The 14,187-nt window shown below is 47.6% G+C and overlaps 1 protein-coding gene across 4 annotated transcripts in view; it reads left to right on the forward strand.

Moving 5' to 3' along the window:
- Positions 1 to 14,187, forward strand: part of XPO7 (exportin 7) — a 1,985,528-nt gene that overhangs the window by 165,691 nt on the left and 1,805,650 nt on the right. For 3 of the 4 annotated variants that reach the window (XM_069617724.1, XM_069617725.1, XM_069617726.1), the window contains exons 2-3: positions 12,812 to 12,958; positions 13,779 to 13,872. In XM_069617724.1, the coding sequence (XP_069473825.1) occupies positions 12,812 to 12,958; positions 13,779 to 13,872 (241 nt within the window). Of the gene's footprint in view, positions 1 to 12,811; positions 12,963 to 13,778; positions 13,873 to 14,187 lie in introns of those variants that run through there. The other variant, XM_069617727.1, reaches the window with a different exon arrangement.

The raw sequence follows: 14,187 nt of genomic DNA on the forward strand, positions 1-14,187 counted from the left end.
GAATCTATTCAGCCTATGCACAGAGGTGTGGCTCATTGCCCTAGATGAGTTAGTAGGAAAGAGGAAAAGATCGTACAATCAGTGTCAATTACTGTGATCGGCCGATAGTTTTTGGGCTTGAACCTATTAACACGTTTGTAGATGGGAATAACGTGAGCCGTACTCCAAGAGGCTGACAATAGTCCAGTGTGGAGAATACTTCTGAAATGCAGAAACAGTATGTTAGCCCAATGGACTGGGTCGGCCTTAAAGGTATTATTAGTTAGGCCATTCAGACCCGGGGCTCGTGACGTCTTGCATTTCTTTACTAGATGATAAATTACTTCTATATCAAGCGCCGGCTGCCAAGAATGGCCATATTTAGCAGAACGTGGAAATAGTAATTACCATCATTTTCAGAAGGGGTTCCAAATAAATTCTCAAAAAACCGGACTCATTCTGACTCCGGAACAGCGTTTAATTGCGAGATAGCAAAAGTAGGGTCTTGATTATAATTAATGACCAAAATGACCCCACACATGTTAATCAGGACCTGGAGCATGGTCTCAGCTTCTCACTGCATCATTGTCACTCGCTTGGACTTGAAATAGGTCTTATACATTTGCTTGATCTTCTTCGCTAGTTTAACTTTAGTCGCAAGATCTGTTTGTGCCTTAAGTTTTCTAATCTCCCTTCTCATGAGAGATTTGGCTAAGGCCAACTCTTCATTATAACCGTGAATTGCCCTGGATGGTCTCGTAGGTAATCTAGGATTAGTTCTTACACGATTAATTCAGAAATGAGTTCCTCATACCTATTCACATTAAAGTTCTCCATCTTCCAGTTGAGTGTAGTTGTCCGGATAATTGAGTGGCAATCTTGATTTAGAATGACAATATTAGAGTCAGACCAGTGGATTGCATTACCAGAGTGTGTAGTTCTTAAATGCGACAAGTCTGTTTGCTCTGTTAATCAGTATAATATCAAATTCAGTTTTTAAAATAGCATGGTTACTCAATGTGTTCCTAAGCACAGAGAAAGAGGCACAACAGTTTGACAATCATCAACAAAAACATAGTCCAGAGTTGAAGAACTAACCCCGCTATACCATGTTGGCACTACCACATCATTTGTTTGGTTAAAGGCCTTGCTATTAAGAGGCTGTAGCCCCAACGCCCAAGAGCAAGGCACCAGCTTCTTCCAGCTTGGGATTGCAAGTTCTGCCAGAAAATGTCAGAAGGTAGATCACACAAATTGCAATCCAGATCCTTGAAGAAGCACTTGGTGTTTAGATACCCTGTCAGCATTACCCTTCCATGTGGATTGTTAGCTGACCACAGAATAATGCATTCACAGATCACCTCTAAGAAACAATTGAGATCAGCAGTCGGAAGTTCTATGTGTTAAAATCGCAGCAAAAATGGCTGTTTACACAAAAAATCGCAGCAAAAAGGCTGTGGGTTTGCTGCTGCAATCCATGTAAAGGATGCGGGGGACACCTCCGCAACCCCTGCTCCCCTTAAATGGTATAATGGGGTACACCTTTACTGGGTCAAACCACAGCATTTTTGCAGCAATTTTTTGTAAAGGTGACATTTTTGCAGCAATTTTATTGCTGCATACCCAATCTGCTTTCACCACCAGAAGATTGAGAGACAAATCGTCCGAGGACAAAACAACTGCCATGGCCCCAAATGGGAGTTTGTCAATGGTTACTGCAGACATTCCCAGCGCTGGGTCCACTGCAATTAGTAGCTCTCCCACCCTTGCTAGCCTTAGGTGCCTGAGTGAACACTTGGAATCCATCAAGTACTGGGGCTTCAGTCAGCCAGGTCTATTGAAGCAAGATGCAATTTGCTTCTAGCGAGCTGATTAGAGAAGAGATGACGGCTCTCCCCAGTGTTCCATGATTTGATAAGTAGGGATATGTGTCTCTTCACAAGTGACGCTCCTACAGGATAATTATGCAACAGGTTTTCACCATTAAGTTGACATAACTACCGCCCAATCGATGTTCTTACCATCAGATTGTTCATCGATCCTTGCCAATGATGTAGGTCCCTTACTGATAGGATGTACCACAATGCACAGACCCTCCTCCCCCAAACTCCCGGTTTGCGACATGATGGGGAAGACATCAAAGCCCAGGGCCTGTAGGCTAAGCCTTTAAGAGTAGACCAGCTCCTTAACCAAGTTGAAATTAAAGTGGATAATGAAGGCATCAAGATATTTTCTGTCAGGAAACGCAATGCAGTCGATATCGACAAAGGATAGTAAACCTAAAGCTGGGATTTCGGCAAAAATCAATAGGATGTTCGGTTCAGGCAAACCGGGATATTCAAGCTCATTAGGCTAATGATTTTTAGTTGAAGGTCACTTTTACCTGAGCTTAGATCTTTCCTCCGGCCCCCATGGTTACTGCAGTTATTACCCCATGGAGCATCATTGCCTCTTGCTTGTTGCAGTATACTGTAGCATTTACTCCTATTCGACTCAGCACTACATGATTGGGACCCAGACGGTTGTTGTAAATTGCCTATGTGTAATGACCCCAATAATTGACCCATGCCTCCTGCCAAGGAGGGATAAAGGTTAGATGGTACATTCCCCAATACAGGAGCGCCCTCAACCCATGGTTGCTCTTGTTTCTCAAAACACCCAGAACCAAGATTACTTGTTTGTGCAGTGGTTTGAGAGGCGGCCTGTAACCAGGCACTGCCACAAGGGATCTGCTGTGTCCCTGAAGAACCAAAGACCAAGTTGGTCATAGGCCTGGCGGTCCGGGTGGTATAGAGGCTGCAACAAATAATCACATTTGCCCATAAGTGCCTTTGCCCCTTCAACAGATTTTGTGCCATAAATGAAAGGGTTATTAGTACTTTTCGAGCAGGTAGTTAATGGGGGAGTGTTTTGGACTACCAGTGCCACAGGAGGCATGGACAATAGATCACACAACACCTGCACTTGACCTCGGGTTAAGGGAGGGAGTAAGTGAAGGCGATGGGTTTTCCTGAGGCATAGGGTCCGTCTGTGAGTTAGTCTACCTTGGACGACTTCACTGTTACCAGTTCCAAAGATCTTCCTTCTTCCAACAAATGGGACATATTTGAACGGAAAAACAGCTTAGAATTTAGTCTTAAGGTGCTTTGCTCATTTCTCCAAAGGAAGTAGCACTTTTTTCTTCACATTTTTGGCCATCTTTGCTTTAGTCAATTTGTTTGCTAAAGGTGCATCGCGCGACACGATTGACCCTTCATCAACCTTGTTGTGATTAGTCATGTTGGAAAGGGTAGACTGTTCCTCTGTCAGATCTATCGTGATACTGCCCATTATAGATCGACGAGATGGCAGGGAAAGTTTATTTGAGTTACAGCATTAGGATGTAAAAGGAGCAGAGACAGAAGCCGAAACAATTTCAACAGCCTAGTCTGTTGACTGATCGGCTATTTCAATTACCTTGCCGGAGGAAGTGCCTTTTCCAATGTATCGGAAGTGTTCACCGCCAAGGCTTGCCAAGCCATTCACAATCGGGTGAAAGCGCAACTCCGATCCAATGGTATCCAATTGCCATTCACCTCGGTTATCATAGTTAGTTGACTTCATCTCATTCTAGATGTTGTCGTAGAGGGCAGCAAAAGAGCTTAGGACCATATTTAATGTGCAAACTGTAAGGTGGCTGAGGCAGATTGTTTCATCGACTTCACAGAGAGTGTGATGCATTGCCGCATTTTCAGTGAGGTCGACTGCCTCAGCAGAGGATTCAGATCTAACACTTGTGTGACCATGTGGTTCGTTGGTGATTGAGTATTTGTCGATGTTTATCAGGTCTGATGGAGAGCCCAAATTAGACGCGTCACAGGTTTGCTGCATGACGCTGCCTGCATTATCATTTAACAAGGCCCCCCATGTGAGCGTTATTTTCCATGGCCGGGTCTGCGAAATCAATAATGCTGAGGCCAGTAAGATCTTTACGCCCAACAGGGATACTCTGTTCCTTCATAACCGAGTGGTCAAGCATCACCATCCCTTTCACTGGAGCCACAGATTTTAATTTTGTGCTAATAGCAGCGGATTTCACAAAATAGTGGTTGATAAATCGTTGGGCAGCGATTGGGGAGAAAACAGATTGATCGTGGGGTTTTAAAGTCAGAAAATTATTTTTTTGAGGTGGGGTGTGGGAGGGGGGCATTTTCACAGGCCCTGGGATTTTGAGATTGGCAAATTCCACATTTCCAAAACTAGCCAGGTTGAATTGATCGTCTAGGCTCAAAACAAGCTGGGATACTTTTTTCACCTCTATGCAATAGCTCTCCAGCACTGGAGGAGGGTGCGAAAAATTACAAAGCGAGGCAGATGGATAATCCAGTTTGCAATGCATTCTGAAACCAATAGTTCTGGTTGGTCTTCTTGGACGGATTGACTTCTGAGGCCTGATCTCATGGTGGAAAAATAAAGGAGTGAAGTGGGCGTCGCAGAATACAGAATAGCAAACTGCAGACCTAAATCAAAGGGAAGAGTACCCTGCAGTCTCTATGTCGCTTAAGGTTGGCAAATGAGCAGTGGGAGGATCAATGAGGTGAAACATCGAAGGAGGAATACCACGCAAGCGCCACACTTCCAGTTTGAAAAAGAAGCAGCAAGCAATGGACCCAGATCAAAGGGAAGAATCCCTGCAGGCTCTAGTTCGCTTAAATAAGCAGTCGAAGTAAGTCAATGGAAAGATTCTGCTGCGGTGCACACACACATCAAAAGTATCTGTAGTGCGGCTTCTACACAGAGGCAACGGAAGATCCAGGCACCTCAGCCCTCAGCCTGCAGACTGCTTCACTTGCCAGTCCACTTTGCGGCCCGCTTCGTGGGTGATGCCGGTTATGTAGGTTATTACAGGCAGGCTTGCAAATCAGGATGCCGGATCAATAACAAGCACCAAACAAGAAGTAACTGCAGACTGCTTCACTTGCCGGTCCACTTTGCCTCTCCTCGACTATTTGAGTGGACGGGTTGATTTTGGGGGCCTTGGTGTTGATTCCAACTTGAAGTTTGTCATATTTATCGTCTTTCACAATCAAATTTTGTTTTCAGTTAACTTCAATCATTTTTTCCTCACTCATACCATCATCCACGCCTTGGGTCTTTCCCGTTCAGACGGTGGGAAAGCCATCTTCACTGGCCTTCCAGCGATATTGGGCCCACAAATCTCAAGTGTACAAAAGTTTGAGCACCCCACCCTAAATTCTCTTTACTGGCTTCCAATCCACTCTAGATCACTTCAAAATCAGCTGCATCACATACAAAGCAGGGGTATGGTTGCATTTGGGATATCTTACAGCGAAACCAAGCATTTCTGTAGGACTATGTATCACTAAGTGCACTGATGCCTGGCTCTTAGCCGTTTGGGCCTTCCTGCTTATCAGCACAGGTCTTTTTGGTGGCAGCCCATACTCCACCCCCTCCATCACTCCCCACCGTGCTCCCCTTCCATCTAATTGTTAACTCCCTGCTGTACTTGAGTTTATATAAGCCCTCAACACTTTTGCCCAACCATAATTTGAATCTGTATCTTTAACATTTTACTCTATTATATTATTTTTGCTAGCTGTATTTTTTTATTTGAGTTGTTATTAATGTATCAGTAACATAACTTTGTAAACTGTTTTGCTGTGCAGTGCCCAGTGCCTTCAGGATAGGGCCTGTTCTATACACGATTTTAAAATAATACAAACAGTGCAGGGATATAGAGGGCTATGTGAGTTTGTAAATGTTTGTGATTAAGTTTATTACCGATTACCATGTTTTTGATTTGACATTGTCCAGTTGCAGGTTAACTATCTAATACATCTGTTTGGTATTGCTTGAATTGGTTCAGAATCTAAGAATATGTAAGATGTTCAGTTGGGGAGGGTCTTGCTCTTTTTTTTTTAAAGTAGATTTTATTGATTTCATATACAACAAGAAATCCTCCCCCCCCCCCCCAACTAAACCCCCTCCCCGTCCTACCCTCCAGAAGATAGGCTCTTGACCTGCTGAGTTCATGTCGTGAAGATGTCCAAGATTCTAATTTTGTGTGGGCACTACTGCACCATATAATCCGATTGAAGGTATTCTAGCACCTTCCCCCATTCTTTCACAAAGGAACCCCCGGTGCCTTGGGAATTATGTGATCATTTTTCCATCGTTATTAGTGACCAGACTTCTGTAGCCATCCAAGCCGCTATTAACAGTCCCATAAAGCTTCTCCACTGTGTGTTAGTGAGCTTCTTTACAGCTAGCTCCCTGAGCCCGCACAACCACACCTTCTCCCTCATCTGCGGGACGTTAGGGAACATCCCCTGCATCTGTGTTTTTACCTCCGCCCAGAAGCTCTGAATTCCCTTGCAGTCCCACCAGATATGCCTCCAGGTTCCCTCCCCACCACACTCTCCAACATTATTTGGGCGTATTTGGATACATCATGTTCAACCTCACCGGTGTCCGGTGCCACCGGATCATCACCTTTACCCACATTTTCCTCATTTGGGCCGAGCGAGTCAATCTTGGGATACCGCCCCATAGATCCTCCCACTGTTTACTGATGGGCTCACCCAGCGTTTGTTCCCACTTTACCATGTAGCTCCAACTGACCGTTTCCCCTTGCACGTTAATGAATTTATAAAGTGTCGACACCAGTTTCTTGGTTCTCGGGTTGGAGATAACACACTTTTCAAATGAAGTAAGGGTCCTTGTTGCCGCCTGTTTAATATGCTGGGTGGTAAGCCAATGCCTCAGTTGTTCATCCTTATATCTGTCGGGCTCCTTAAGGTTTAAGCTACTTTTACATATCTCAAACGAACAAACATCTTGCTCCTCAAACATTTCACCGATTTTCGTACACTCCACCTTTTCCTAGCTCCCATAAGCCCCTTTTTCCTGTCCCAGAGGGAATTCAGAGTTCCCAAACATTGGTGTAAACGGACCCGGGATCCCTGTAAGGGTGCCAATCCGTGCAAGATCGTCCCATACATCCAGCGAAGCCCTCATAACTTCACTAATGCATAGGTGTGGGTGCCTAGTCTGAGTCCCCCTCCACAGCAGTTCCCTCATTGGGGTTCCCAAACTTTCTGATGCCCCTCCCTCCAACCATTCTTTCAGGGTCCACAATTGCGCTGCTTGGTAATACCTCAGAAAGTGCGGCAAAGCCATACCTCTTCCTTGGGTTGGCGCTGATAAAACTGCCCTTGCTACCCTTGGGGCCTTTCCCCTCCAAACAAATGAAGATATTGCCTTAGATAGAGCCCTGAAAAAGGACTTAGGGACCCTAATTGGAATAGCCTGAAATACATACAAGAGTTTAGGAAGTATGGTCATCTTCACGGCTGAGATTCTCCTCCACCAGGAGATCACTAGCAGGTTCCACCTCTCCAGTTCCCTCCTTAATTTCCCCCATGAGACCCAGGTAGTCGTCCCCCCGCCCCCACCCCCACCCCCCATAAAGCTGGTCGACCCTAGCCGTAAGTGTTATGCCAAGGTATTTGATCCCTTCTTGTACCACCTTTAAACCAAGGGTGTCTGCCACTCTCTCCCCCACCAACAGAAGTATTTCTGACTTATTCCTATTCATCTTCAACCCAGAAATCGCCCCGAAACCCTCTATTTCCCTTATTACCTTAGGGAGAGTACAGGTCGGGTCAGTGATAGCTACCTGTAGGTCGTCAGCATACGCCACCACCTTATGCCACCTTCCTCCCTTTTCGATCCTTTGTATCGCGGCTGACTCCCTTATCCTAATGAATAGAGGTTCCAGGAAGATTGCGTACAGAAGGGGCGAGAGGGGACACCCTTGTTTGGTGCCCCTGGTTTGCTGTACTGTGCACGTGCCCTCACCATTTATGCCAATTCTAACTGAGGGAGAGTTATAATTCGCCCTTATCATGCTTTAGTATTTCTCCCCAAAGCCCATCCGCGCTAATGTTCTGAATAAGATTGACCATTCCACCCGGTCAAATGCCTTTTTGGCTTCTACTGCTAGCAATATTGCGGGGGTGTGTGACTCCTATTGCCTCCACCAGATGTATTATAAGCCTCAAATTATCGTGGGTTTGTCCGCCGGCCACAAAACCCGACTGATCTTCATTAATCAAGTCTGGAAGGAGTGGGGACAGCCTGGCGGCGAGGATTTTTGTATAGATTTTGGAATCTAAATTTATCAGAGCTATTGGGTGGTACAATCCGGGTAGTGACAGATCCTTCCCTGCCTGGTGAAAAACCAGGACATTGGCCTCATTCATAGATGGGGTCACGTTCCCTTCCTTCCTGAATGAGTTGTATAGTTTTGCCAGGAATGGGATCAGGTCCTTGGCATACGTTTTATAAAAGGTGGCGGTGAACCAGTCTGGCCCCGGCGCCCTGTTCACCCTGAGCCCCTTGATTGCTAACCGCGCTTCTTCTTCACTTATATCCTCTTCCAGCTTCCCCCTATCTGCATTCGTTATCTGCGGCAGGGTGAGGGTGTCAAGAAATGCGTCTTGATCGGTCCCAATAGGGTTCTCTGTAGTATACAGTTCCTGGTAGAAATTCCTGAACACCTCCCCCGTATTCCTAGAGCTGGTGAATTTGATTCCCTGTGCATTATGAATTTCCTTAATCGTTAATTTTTGGTGCTTAGCACGCAGTTGCCTTGCTAAGAGCTTGTCTGCATTATTAGCCTTTCTGTAGTACCAGTGTCTGAGGCGTAATAGAATTGACTCTGCACGTTTTGTGCGAAGAACATCCAACTGACCCTGCACATGTCTCAGTACCCTTATCAAAGTCAGCATGGGTTTTTTCAGGAGTTCCCCCTGTATTTCCGTTAGCTGCTTTTCCAATTCCCTTTCACCCCCACACCTCTGCTTGTCTTTCGAGGCCTTCATAGCTATGAGATGATCCCTAATAACAGCCTTAAAGACCTCCCACATCGTTCCCATCTTAACTTCTCCCGTATCATTATGAGCAAAGTACTCCTGCGTCTTTTCCCTGATGACGTCTCTCATGATGGGATCTTGGATAATATCATACGGCAACCTCCACCTCCAGAGGCCCCTGCTGCCGGCCGGAGTCTTCACTTCCAACCACAGTGGGGCGTGATCCGACAGCCAAATTGGGCAGATTTCCATCCCCTGAATTTCCCCCAGCAGCCTTACTGAGACCCAGAAGTAGTCTATTCTTGACATAGAGTTTTACACATGGAAGAAGTTAGTATACCCACTCTGTTGGTCTTTGAGATTCCCGCCACACATCTTAGTGCCAAGTGGTCTATTATGCGGCGGAGGGATTTTGAAGGAGGCCCGTGTGCCCTACCGAGCTTCTGTCAGTTGCTGGATGCCAAGCCAGGTTCAGGACCCCTCCCGAGATTATCTCCTCTTTGGCAAACGCCCCCAATTTTCCCAAGGCCTCCCGTAGGAAGTCATCTTGTCCTGAATTCAGAGTGTATACTGAAGCTAAGGTAAGCCTGAGCCCATCTAATGTTACATTCGTGAATGCGTATCTGCCCAATTTATCCACTAAAGTAGTCTGTATATGTATGTTCTTACCTTTGTGGACTGCAATCAGTACCTCTGCTTTCTAGTCTACAGCGTTGGATTGCTCATTTACCTTGTAACCCCTTAAACACATCTTTGCCTTCTTTGCCTTGTCCCGCTGCCTGATATGAGTTTCTTGCAGCATTAGTACATCCCCTTTCTCCCCGTTAAGCATACCCTCCACTTTCCTCCTTTTCACTGGGGAATTTAGTCCCCTAACATTAAATGAACGGATTCTCAACTTACCCATGGGCCCCAATATCCCACAGCATCTCCCCCCCCCTCCCAACCAGCTGTCCCGAGCCTACCCTCCAGCTCCCCTCAGGCCCCTCCCCCAACAATTTAACAACAAACCTGAGGAGGCCCAGGTGCCTACGGATGCTAGGGTGCCCGGGCCATCGCTCCTTGCCCTCAGATAACTCGGGTATAACTTCCCGGGGAGTCCTAAACCCCCGCATTACCTCTGCGGGTGAAGCACTCCAGAGGCAGCGCCCCCGTCGGGGCGCATTCCTGATTGGACTTCGAATTGCAACAAGATCCGTCCTACCAGCAGCCGTCCCTCCCTACACAGCCTTAACATTGATCCCGCTCAGTTCCATCCACAAGCGCGTCCAGTCCTTCACCATTTCCTGCCGCCAGACTGGTTCCTCTTATTCTGTACCATTTCCCACTCCCATGGTTTCCTATTGTTCTCCTCCCTTAAGCGGCTAGCTCCAGAGTCCTGGATCTCCTCTTGTAGGCCTTCGTCACGCGCCGTCACCCTTCTTTGTCTCCCCTCTCACGTGAAGAGGAGTCCAAACAGAAAAGTCCACCGGTATCTGATCTTCCTGGAAACAAGTTCTTTGACCACAGGGCCCATTGCCCTTCTCTTCTGCAGTGTGACCTGGGCCAAGTTCTGAAATAGTTGGATTTCCCTACCGTTCATCCTGGTGTGATCCAGACCCCTCGCTTTCCTCAGGATCTCCTCTTTCTGTGGGTATGATGACATTGCCAGTGACACATCTCTCTGCCTCTCCCCCAGTTCTCCCGTTCTCTTGGGGCCCACGTGATGCACTCTGTTGATTTTAATATCTTCCCCTCTTCCACCGCTATGATATCCCTAAAGACTTCCTGCACCGCCGTTTGAAGGTCCTTATCTTCCACCGATTCCGCCATGTTTTTAACGCGAAAGTTCGCCCTGCGGGACCTATTTTCAAGGTCCTCACATTGCAGCTCTAAGTTGTGGGTGAGCTGTTCCAAATGCTGTTGCGTTTCGCTGTGTTGCTGAGCTTCCTCCACATTCTGGAAAATCTTCTCCAGGGTGTCTGTACATTCTTCTAGTTTCGCTACGTCCGTTCGCAAGTCCTGCACCGCCTGTTTCATGTCCTGCCGCAGTTCCCTAAACCATGAGTACATGTCCTCCTTCGAGGCCTGTATCTCTTGTGAGGGGGACTGCATACGGTCATCCCGCGACTCTGCAGGAGGCTTCCCTGTTGTATTAATCGAATTGTCTGTTGCCCACATTTGAGTCAGGCTAGCGTCCAGCCTGGATGTCTGGGCTGGGGTGGCCGAATTTACCCACTTCCCTTTCGTTTTGGACATCCTGTTGGGCTCCTCTTCTTTCAAACAGCCCCAGGCGGGTGTTGCTAGTAGGCCCCTGCAGCTCCCCCTGAATGCGTCCTGGTCCCGCTGTGACCATCCGGGGTCCTCTGTGTGTGCCTGCGAGGGCCGTGTCCACTGCCTGCCAAAGGCTAATGCGGGGGTGGGGGTGGGGGTGGGGGGGGTTCCTGCACCCTCTACTTTTGTATGTCTTTCCAGTGGGCAATGGCCCAATAGCCTCCCAGCGCCTCCTTGTGGATTTCGATGCGTTATTCCTGTCTCTCCAAGGGCCCAGTCTTGACCTGACCCACTCCTGGGATTGCACTACTCCAGATGGGGCACTGCGGCTCCCTGCTCACTTCTGAATCCCCCCACGGGGGGTTGGAGAGCCTTCCCACAGCACTAGGGTAGCCACTGCTGCCCGGTCTCCTGCTGTCCGCGTGCACACACTTCCCTGAGGGAGGGGGGGGGGCGGCCTTCTCACCTTCACCAGCAGGATCTCGTGTGGGATGCGATCCTAGGCCTCACAGATCTCGTCTACCAGCCTCTCCGCTGGTTCCCGATCTTCCTGCTTGGGCCGCCGATGCTCTATCACCCTGCCTCCAGCCTCGCAAACGACTTTGGCTCCCTCTCGGTTGGAGACCCGCTTCTCTCTTCCTGCACCTTCTCAGCCGGGAAGCCTCTCCTCCTGCGGGAGGGGCACCTCCTCTCCTTACTCAGCCCAGCCTTCCCCGCACGGTCGCACCACAGCTCCCCCCCCTCCCCTCGTCTTCGGGGGACTTGTCTCTGCCAGCCTCTCGCCGCCGCAACACTTCTTCACCGGCAGCCATCTTCACCCTCTCCAGTGCGTGCTCCGGTTCCACCCGATCTGCTTTGGGCGGTCCCTCCAGGCAGGGCTGATATGGGCTAATATGGCAGAGTCACCCGGTGGTGGCGCAGTGCCGAAGCTCTGTTGGAAACGTTTTGGAGCAGCCGGCGTTGACTCGCACACCCCCGCGCTTCTGGCCTCTGTTGTGCCCCAACCGCTGGTCCGGAGCGCACTTTCTGGTCCCGCATCTGCTTCTAATGTGTGCTTTGTGTCCCGGCCCGGCGGGAGAGACTTCTACTCACGTCTCCTCGCCGGGGCCGCCCTCTTGGAATCCTTGCTCTCTTTTAAATATTAGATAATTGAGACAGTTTTTACTGAAGATATTGGTGACTGAATTCTTGATCTTTATATGGTTGTGATTGAGGCCGAGATGTTAGATTATTAGAGAACATCTTTATATTTGTAATCCTTTCAGAATTGTACCTCCCCCAACCACACTTAGTAGCTTGTCAAAGCTTCAGAACAAAGCCAGCCATTTTGGCTAGAGCATTCTAAATGTGTAAAGGAGTGAGATCTCTACTGGTTGGCGAGGGGCAAGGATCACTACTGGTGGGTGAGGAAATGCAGTCGCTGTTGAGATTAGGTTTGTCCTGATTGTCCTGAAACTTTAGATGCCAAATAGATGTGGATGCTCCAAGAAATTTTACACAAAGTGTGAAGGATGACACTTTCTAAAATATGTGATTTGAAACCTAATCAAGAGCCTTTGAAGGATATGCATGAAAGTGGGTTGACATGGTTGTATGTGTTGTCGAGAAGTAGTTGTGGATATGAGGTAAGTCAGTGAGCAAAGGCAATGCTAATGGAAAAGACAGTTATAATTACATTTTCCCTAATGCTTGCTATGTTTCAGAGCCTTTCCCAGCTAGAGAACCTGTGCAAGCAGCTGTATGAGACCACAGACACCGCCACACGACTGCAAGCAGAGAAGGCCCTGGTGGGGTTCACCAACAGCCCCGACTGCCTGAGCAAGTGTCAGCTGCTTCTTGAAAGAGGGAGTGTACGTAAGGATGACCTCCTCCAAGAATGGGCTTGTTTTGGGAGGGCAAACATTGATAATTTGTTGATCAGCCACACCCCATTCTAAGTAGTGATATCTAAGGTGGAGGAAGATAACTGATTAGGTGTTGGTAAGATGTCTTAGTGGAGAGACATATCTGCTTTTGTAGCACAGAACTCAGTAAGGACCTTGTCCTGGAAAGGCTGATATGACTGAGGGGCAGGCACTGAATTTATGGGCAGGACGCTTTCACCTCATTGTCTTGATTGTTTTGTTTGCTGAAAGCTGCAATAACTTAAGCCCTAATTTGGTTAGCTGCTCCAACTTAGTCCTCACTCCGAGGTTTGCTAACAAAGAAATGTTTGCAAAAGGATTGTGAAATGAGTAATCTGCAGGTGGCAAAATGTATCCACTAAAAATGAATACAATTGATAGAGCATGCCAGTGAAATGTAATACCCCTCTGAAATCAGTTACAAGCTCACTCTAGAATTAATGTCCTGTACGCTGAGCGCTTTCCATATATTTTTTTCCCCATAAACCTCATCCATCATGTGAGCGAAGTCCATGCGTGAAAGGTCAGGTGTGGCCATTGTTGCAGGAAAATCGTCTGTACTCATTGACATATAGTACCACTGTGCAGGATGTATCGAGTGTCTGTTAATACTGGTAGTTTAGAAGTCCACGCACCACCCAGAGTGCCTTACTGCTTTGGCTTTCCTGAGTGGGGCTCTTTTTTCCACTGCTTCCTCCTTTTCTTTTTCGTACTGCGCTGTTAAATTTGATCTAATGCTTGCTTTTGTTGTGTGTCCCCTTGACAGTCTTCTTACTCCCAGCTCCTGGCAGCTACCTGTCTGACGAAGCTCATCTCTCGCACTGGCAATCCCCTTCCTCTGGAGCAGCGCATAGACATTCGTGAGTAGAATACTGAGGGGGACACACAAACGCATACTCTGTCGTGCTCTCATATGTTTATTTTTGATGCTTGTGAATCTGCTTAGTACTTTGCATAAACCACCATCTAGTGGTTGCTCCCGACTATTACATCTTGTTTTTCTTTTCAAATTCGAAAAGGGAAAGGGGGCGGGCACTGACATTGTCGTTCCGGTCTCCTGTCACGCTATCCCTATTATGTGCATAATCCCCAACGTGTCAACGTTCTCCGTGGTTTTCTTTATTCCCGCCATTGGGTTGGATACAAATGCAGAGTTCTATTCTGTGAGTATTTTC

This window comes from Ambystoma mexicanum, chromosome 10, assembly GCF_040938575.1.
Source record: "Ambystoma mexicanum isolate Mex_15411 chromosome 10, UKY_AmexF1_1, whole genome shotgun sequence".
Taxonomy (NCBI): domain Eukaryota; kingdom Metazoa; phylum Chordata; class Amphibia; order Caudata; family Ambystomatidae; genus Ambystoma; species Ambystoma mexicanum.